The sequence below is a fragment of the Olea europaea genome, unplaced genomic scaffold (genome assembly GCF_002742605.1).
Source record: "Olea europaea var. sylvestris unplaced genomic scaffold, O_europaea_v1 scaffold256, whole genome shotgun sequence".
In the NCBI taxonomy this organism is placed as follows: Eukaryota; Viridiplantae; Streptophyta; class Magnoliopsida; order Lamiales; family Oleaceae; genus Olea; species Olea europaea.
Genome location: NW_019243883.1, coordinates 627,791 through 636,493, shown reverse-complemented (window position 1 = coordinate 636,493; position 8,703 = coordinate 627,791). Strand labels below are relative to the sequence as shown.

The 8,703-nt window shown below is 32.6% G+C and overlaps 1 protein-coding gene across 1 annotated transcript in view; it reads left to right on the top strand.

Annotated features, from left to right (window-relative positions):
- Positions 1-1,004: 1,004 nt before the first annotated feature.
- LOC111382765 (pyridoxal kinase-like) overlaps positions 1,005-8,703 on the top strand; it is a 19,129-nt gene continuing 11,430 nt past the window's right edge. Inside the window, exons 1-13 of the mRNA XM_023006804.1 lie at positions 1,005-1,247; positions 1,335-1,443; positions 2,182-2,275; positions 2,422-2,526; positions 2,862-2,945; positions 3,244-3,317; positions 4,171-4,235; positions 4,828-4,891; positions 7,223-7,288; positions 7,760-7,813; positions 8,303-8,347; positions 8,433-8,486; positions 8,647-8,701. Of these exons, the coding sequence (XP_022862572.1) occupies positions 1,363-1,443; positions 2,182-2,275; positions 2,422-2,526; positions 2,862-2,945; positions 3,244-3,317; positions 4,171-4,235; positions 4,828-4,891; positions 7,223-7,288; positions 7,760-7,813; positions 8,303-8,347; positions 8,433-8,486; positions 8,647-8,701 (841 nt within the window). The 5' untranslated portion in view covers positions 1,005-1,247; positions 1,335-1,362. The remainder of the gene's footprint in view (positions 1,248-1,334; positions 1,444-2,181; positions 2,276-2,421; positions 2,527-2,861; positions 2,946-3,243; positions 3,318-4,170; positions 4,236-4,827; positions 4,892-7,222; positions 7,289-7,759; positions 7,814-8,302; positions 8,348-8,432; positions 8,487-8,646; positions 8,702-8,703) is intronic.

The window sequence follows — 8,703 nt, the reverse complement described above, 5'->3', positions numbered from 1 at the left end:
TGTTATTTTAACGAAGGTTTCTACACTAATGGATTTAAGGGTTCAAGTCGGTCTCAAACTCATTTCAATTTTTTCTTGTAATTTCTACGTATTCGCCCAGTTTAAAAAGTTATTCATCTAACTTTGACTCCCTTTTTCAACATATCCCAAATTCTATTCTTATAATTCTATTTTCATACTTTCCATTGATTTTTGTCAAGGGTCAGTTTAACCTATATAGTTTACAATATTTTCACTAAGAAAACAAACACGTTAACTCATCATTAGAACCAGTTTATGCCTTCATTTAATAGCAATTTTTCATCCAAAAAAAATCAATTTTTTTATCGTTATTTCACTATTTCAGTCATCATTCTGACTTTTTTACTGGTAAGTGAGACCCACTTTTTTTTCTAACGATCAAAAAATCAATTTTCATAATTACTACATACCCCATGTGTCATTTACCTAATATAGTAAAATTGTCAAATGTGATAAAGTGAATAATGTTTCCAGAAGTAGTAACCTAGGAAACTATATCAACTTCGTGCCATTTATTTTATTTAGTCAACCAATAGAAGGCAAGTCTTCGAGGAAAATATGGGGAAAAAAGATTGTACTTATCGGTATTAATTCATATGCAAAACGTGTTTCAGGTTGAAAATGTGAAAGCTGATTTTTTATAATAATGTTATTATTTTTAGGCACATTATTTTAAAAAAATACATTCTTAAATAGTGATTTGATATTATTTTAATCACACATTTTTCAATAAAATAATATTACACGTAAATAAAAAAAATTTCCTTATTTTTTAACTACACATTTCCCATCAATATACTATTCAAGAATGTATTATTATCAAAATAATGTAACTCAAATACCTCCTTAGTATATTTTGAGTTGATGAAATATAATATTGAAAATTTGATAAAAAAATTATGAATTTTATAAAATATATATATAATTAAAAATAATTTTAAAAGAAAAACGAATTTTAAAAAACTGGTCAAACAGTTTCTTAAAACTATTATTCAACTTTTGATGAAATCCGACGTGAAAACCTAAAGAAAATCAGATTCGCTTGAAGAACGAGCAGTTTGAAATTCCCAACTCCTTCGAATCTCGACAAATTATTGTCGAAGAGGAAAAATGGTAGAGAACTACCCGTACTGTGTGTATAAGTAGATTGCTCGAATTATTGTGTTAAAATCCACATTCATTGGATTGTTTGAAGCTAAAACCAATCGGAGCTTTTGCATTTTCAGGTCAGTTTATTTGTTTTATTCTTGTATGGTATAAGTAATGTATCTATCGTATTTATGTAATGAGTTTTTGAAATGAATTTTTTTTAGATCGAGTAGGAGTTTAGAGACGTAGGCAATGGCACCTCCGCTAATTCTTGCTTTAGAATTGCCATCGGAGAAGGGTCGGGTTCTCTGTATTCAATCTCACACTGTTCAGGTGCTTCTTGTTTATTAATTCAAACCAATTTTGCGAGCCCTTTTTTGAATATTATCTTTGTTGCTTGTGTTTATTTTTGTTCAGTTAGAACGAAATGGTTCTTGATTGTGCGAAATAATTGGTGTTTAAGTGTAAATATGGGCTATGAAAATGTACTCTGTTGGTGTGGATGCATTGATGGTCTGGAGTAGCTGGTTTTTTGAATATATGAGGAGTATTTGGGTGAGGAAGGAGTGCTGTTGAAAGATATTGATCATGCCTATATCTTGGACAGTCGTCTTTATTTCAACCGTATGATTATAATGCTTATAACATATTTGTGTGCCATTATGGTGCAATTCTGAGATTTGCTGTTTTTAAGGATGTCTTCGATTTAGGAAGAATTAATACTCATTTCTTTAAATACAGGCACATGTAAATTTCATTCTTTGCAAACCTTTCTAATTTTGCCACATTGTACTATAGGAGAGTAAACAATCAAATAAGAACCTTTTTACCGTATTGAACACCTCATTGATCAATAATTCATTTTACATACAGAAAAAGATAAATCATGATATCCTTATTAATTACTATGCTATGCCAATTTGTTTTGATTCTTTATAGCCTTTTTGGATATTTTTCCCCCTTTTTCTTCCGTGTAATGATTCTCTAGTGCTTTGTTGATATATCTCACAAATGCTATTTATAAATCGTAAGCTTTATGTTGAGATCATTTCAGATTCTTTTTCTCATTAGGGATATGTTGGCAACAAATCGGCTGTCTTTCCTCTACAATTACTTGGCTATGACGTGGACCCCATCAATTCTGTACAGTTCTCGAACCACACAGGCAAGCTGCTTAAACCACTTCATTCAAACAGTCTGACTCCTGAAACACGGTGCAAGGTCATCTGTGAATCTGTACATGTTCAGGCATGTTACATTAGAGATAAACACAGATAATTTTGCCGTTGATTCGAACTGAGATTTGTACAGGCTACCCATCTTGTAAGGGCCAGGTTTTGAACGGAGACAAACTTTGGGATTTAATAGAGGGTCTTGAGGCTAATGATTTGTTATTCTATACTCATCTACTTACAGGTATCTTGAAAGCACTCAAAAAATTGCTGAACCACAATTATACATGTAGTTGAAACAACTTCAATTATCATTGCTGCCAAATTAATTCTGTTAAATTTGGTCTACTGCCTTGTGTATTTGACAGAAAAATGATTTGCAATACCTATATTTTCTTTCCCTGATGTTCAGCTTATGCTCATTTTTATAATTCTGAGATGTGTTTGAGTTCCATTTCTTAAAAGATAAACTTATTTTGATAATTTTTTCGAACTTTTTTTACGCACATATGTTTATCTATAAATCCTTGTTGGCTTACTCTCTGCCTCGTACTTTTAATTCATAATGGCCTATCGTAGGTTATATTGGCTCTATTTCCTTCTTGAACACTGTCCTAAAAGTTGTCGACAAGCTTAGATCTATCAACCCCAAACTTACATATGGTAAGTACACCAGTGCCTGCTGATAAAACATTATCATTCATATTCGCAACAACATTCAGGATTTGCATATTCTTAATTTTATACATTAATTTTAGCTGCTGCTACTTTATATAGAAGTAAATAGAAGTTGCATGTGAGTAAATACTCTCTTTGTCTTTTGTTTTCTTGTTTCTGGGTTTGGTTGGGGGCAGAGGTCTTTGATCGTGATCGTAGTAACAGAGTTTATAAAGTATTTATACTGCACAGTGTGGATCTCAATGTAAATTTTGTCTTCTAACACTACATGCTGTATATTCAGTCTGTGATCCAGTGTTGGGCGACGAAGAAAAGCTTTATGTCACTCAAGAACTGGTTTCAGTATTTCGTGAGAAGGTATTTCTTACTCTTATTTGGAAGTGGATTTCCCTTTAATTAATGCATTAGCTTGCATTTAGAGGGCGATGTACTGCTGGACCTTGTTTTCTTCTCCGTTCTTTCTTCAAATGGCCTTAATAGCGATGGAGTAATTTCTGACAGCTCAAATTCCTAGGTGTAACTAATTCCAATCATTTTTAAAAGTGTTGAAATCTATGATGATTATTTCATGTTTCATGTTTTGACTACTTTGTCCATTGGAAATGCACTATTCAAGTTTGAAGTCTATATACTTTTTGTTCTTATAATTACTATTCTCTTAACTTAAAGAAAGTTTTTAGGAAGTAAATTTATGTCTAGTATCTTTCTGCATTATTTCTTGGAAATATGAAATATATGCCTCTATTTGGTTCCCATTTTTCAAAACTCGTTTTTTCCCAAATTCATTTTCAACCACACATCTATTGGGACCCACAATTTTTATCAACTTTTTAACCATACATTTCATCGATTTTTATCAAAATCTACTAAAAATTTATTCTTTAGAAAAACCGAACATGGGATATATTTCCCAAATCTTAGTTATTTGTTAATAGAAAAGGGAAAAGAAAAGAAGAAAATATAATCTCATTTTTCAAGAAAATGCTTTATTCCCAATTGTACAAATAACATGTAACGAGGTAACTAAAAGGTATTTGAATCATTGCTGCCATTTATAGTTTGACTTTTGAGATGCTTTCGTAAATATAGCTGGCTCCAAATAATAATGGGATAAACTTAATTGTATTGAGTTGTTAATTGTTAACTTGCATTTAATCTTTTTTCTGTTAAACTCTAATGGCTAATGCTTTAAAGTGCTACTTCAAAATAGGTTGTCCCTGTTGCTACGATGTTGACTCCTAATCAGTTTGAGGCTGAACAGTTAACTGGGCTAAGGTATTCATTTCATCTAAATAGTGCCTAACAAGTTATGAAGCTGATCGAGTGTATGTCTGTTTATGAGGATGTTATTATCTTGATCTTGTTAAATTTTTACTGCCTGTTGAAGCGGTGGCCTAGTGTGAAACAAAACAGCAATTTTGTGCTGGATTTTCAAAATATATGAAATTGCTATTTCTACTACGCACCTTTAATTATTTTTTCCTAGAACCGTGGGTACACTACTAAAATTTGAAGCAAAAGCAGCATTCTAAGAAATGATGCCTGAGGTATAGTTAGGATCGTGAGAGTTGAGCATATGTAATCATTTGTTGATTTTGAAGTTTATATAAACTGCCATTGGACTGGGACCCACACCCTTGCTGCTGTGTTGTCCATCTATGTCAACTTGCAGTATCTTGGGTGGGTAGTTCATTCTTTTCTATTTTATATACAAATTCAGAAATGTACTTGCATCATGATAAAGAAGTCTTATTACATGGCTGTATATTTTGTCAACATCAAGATGCAGCATGTCTTGCTATGCAAATTTTATTGTGCCATTACCTTAGCCCATGTTGCCTTCCATGGTGGGTTTTCTCTGTCGCAGGATCACATCTGAACAAGATGGTAGGGAAGCTTGCAACATTCTTCATGCTGCTGGACCATCAAAGGTTTGTCCTCGTGCTTAAATCTTAGTAAAATTAGTTTCAATTGTTTCCCAAGCCTTTCCTTGATGCAATTTTTTGGCCTTGATATTTTTTTTTATCCTCTTCAATCTCCTTTTGAAATCTTTCTCATCCTAAAATTTATTTCTGTAGTCGAATAATGTCATGATCCACTTGTAACAAAGATCACATTCCAAATCAGGTTGCTCATGATGTGCTTCTTTTTATGATTGGTGCAAGTTGAGTTATTGTTTCGTTTTGTGTTTATTAGCAACTTATTCACATGGAAGGACAGCCTAAAGTGGTAAATAGGACATCTACTGTTGGAATTTTAGGATAATGTAAGGATTAAAATGTGTGAATTGGAAAAGTCTCCTATACAACACTTCAAGTATAAAAGGTACAATAATAAACAATATCGACATTTTGATAGGGTGAAATCTAGACCATCAATCTTGAAAATGTGTGGTCTAATTGTTGGAATTGATTTTGCCAAAAGATGCAACCTTTAGGAAGTGACACATAGAAATTTAAAAATAGGACCCTTCTAATTTCATTTTCTTCACTCCAAATCAATTCTGTATAATTGATTTCTAATTTTTTCTTTCTCCAATTATGTCAAAATAATGTCCGAATTATTTTTAGTTTTCGTGTTCAATATCGTATTCGATATATTTCATTCTAGAAGAAAACTATCAATTGTTGTTTCATCCAACAAAATTAATACTGTGCTATATTAATTTTGGGAGAAGCGTTGTATCTTGGGATATAAATGTCCATTTGATCCTATTAGCACATGTGTAGGGGCGAAATCTGTCTTAAGTAGATTTGCATTCGCATACCTTTCTACTTTTTATCTCCTTCTCATTTCTACATTTTAGTATGTCGTGATTTGCTAGTTATTATGGTCGTATAATGGTTTCGGTAAGTCAAAAATCTATTTAATATTTGGTAAGTGTAAGTCACGATTTTATCTTCTTTGTGTGCACGTATTTTTGACTCGCGAAATATAAATCCATACACCAATTTATCCAACTTCTACTTGAATTGTTCACTGATAATTTGCTGTCGAGAATTGTTCAATGTTCACTGATAATTTGCTGTCGACTGTTATATTGTTTCTGGTATAATAAGGACTTGGACTGGTATGGTTCAGACATTCAATTCCTTTTCTCTACCTTTATTGTGATCATGTCCCTTCTTCAAGAGCATTACACTTGCAGATTGCATTTGATTTTTGATGCTTAGAAACCAACTTCTTTAGTTACTCTTTAATTCACGCAAGACAATTGGTTAGTATAACTTGTAGTGTCATTTTAGTTTTTACATCCTTCTTGGCCTCACTTGATAAAATTTCGAGAAATGAACATGATAGGCCCTTTTATGTTTAATTATTTTGTTATTTTCAATTAGTTAAGTGTGAGGGAGAAGGGGAAGGGGTCGAATAGGGAATTTAGATATTGCAGATTGCTTACAGAAGGGGGAATGTTAGTCAGTTTGAGGCATTCAAAAAATTAGGGGAGATTCGAGCATCTTGAATGCTCGATAACACTTTCTTATTACCTTTTCAATTTCTATTGGGACCATTTTGTTTTCCATTAAATATATAAACAAAGACCCAATACAAATCGTGTTCCTATAGGAACATTGCTTTCTCCTAAAATAATTCAGAACATATAATCTGATAATCAAAATGGATGGTAAAATCTGCCTTTTGATCCCGGTTTGCTGCTTTATCACTTATTCATAAAGCATACCTTTTTAAACATGGACAACTTTCCCAAATATGCCATAATATAATGTAGTTTCTTGAAGCTCAATCGAATTCAGATTTATTAGCTTGTCCTCATCAATTAGACATATTTTTCTCGTACTATTCTATTTACTCTTAATTGCATTAGTTTAACAATGTATATCTAAGCATACTTATGACTGTTGTTTTTATGAACGAGTTTGATGTTAAGAAAAAGGGCAAATATTCCTCTTGTGAACTTTTAACCATGTCTAGAAAATAAGAGAGAGATCTTATATTGTAGAGAAAATATAGATGATTATTTTGTGGGAATCTGTCAATTGGCTGCTCTCTTTGTATATCTGATCATGAAGTTTGTTTATTTGTCTTCTCCCATGTGATGATGTTATGAGAAATACACATCCTTGTACTTTTAGTGACGTATACAATTTTTTCAAGAAGCTCAGCCTTATCAGGCATCATAATTAGAGTTCCTGTGAGATTTAGATGAATTTTGTGTAATAGCAAGAAAAATTACTAAAATCATACATTGGATTAAGTTCTATTTCTTTCTAAGATTTACATCATTTAGGGTCATATTTCAGGTTGTGATTACAAGCATAAACATAGATGGCAATCTTCTGCTGATTGGCAGTCATCAGAAAGAGAAGGTATGAAAATAAGTGATTCTTACAAATAGATATTAATGAATGCATTTTGCTTGCACTATTGAAATGTGAGAAAGAAAAATAAGGAGATGATGGAATAAGGGCCCATATGGCATGACTTTTGGATCTGCTTGGCTAATTTTATGCAAGTACTTCTTCTAGCTAAAAGAGATTTTAGAGGAAGTTGGCCCAATATGACTTCTAAAATCTCTTTCGAAATAAGAAGCTCTTTTAGAAGTTAGTTTCCAAACAAAAATTAAGGTAGCTTTTTGAGAGAGCTCTTCTATAGGAAGCAAAAGCAAAGTCATGTCAAACGAGCCCTAAATATTTTACTGTAGCATTCATTTCAAGCATGTTTTAGCCAAGTTTTCTTTATGCAATGTCCCGCGGCTTTATTAATGTTCTCTTAGGGATTTATTCTAGGTTTGATTGTAAGGTGTCTCCACTATTGTTTTACAACTTCGATTGTTATAGGGTCCATCTCTGCAATTCAAGATTTTGATTTCCAAAATTCCTGCCTATTTCACGGTATGTTTCCGTCTCGCTCGTGGTGCGTGCATTTGTATAGCTATTAATGAAACCTGCTATTATTAAGCTTTCTGCTCTAGGTTTGGTAGAAATACCTTGTGTTTTATTAGAGCTCCTTAGTAGATATGTATAGAAATGTTTTGAGTTTTGGTCAAGAGATGAACTATTAAGCTGTGAATACTTGGAACACTTTTAGAATCTAGATGCTGAACTTGACAAGTGTTCTATTTTTTTTCATTCACAAAATTGACACATGGCTGATTTGGAGATGCCAAGTGCACATCACTTTTTAAAATCCCTCCCCTTCCTGTGCAATTTCGCAGGCGGGGTGGGATGGGTTGGGTTAAATTAACTGATTTTTTCTGTAAATGCAGATATTTGACAACATATAATTTATCTTCTAGAATTCCTTTTTTGCGTTATTCACATGCAACTATTTTTATCCTGTATGGCTGATATAACTAATATTATGAGTTTGCCTGATGGCAGGGAACTGGAGATCTTACGACTGCACTGTTGCTCGGATGGAGCAATGTAATGCTTTAGCAAAATTAAATTAAGTCCTTGTGCAAACCTGTCCTTATATTATTGAATGATTTCTTTCTCCCTTGTCAAGCAGAAATATCCTGAAAACCTCGACAAAGCAGCAGAGCTATCTGTATCGAGTTTGCAGGTATTCCTTTTGCTGATTATTTTTTCACACGGTAGCCAAATATCTTTATCTAAATGTTAGATTCATTATTCAATAACTGGGATACTATTTTCCGGGAAAATTTTGATAATAAGTTTGTTAAAACATGACTGGGTCAAAAAGAACCTGTGTCGTTTTATAGATCGAGAGCTGTGGCTTCATTCTTTGCTCATTCCACACTGGAAAAATATACACCGGT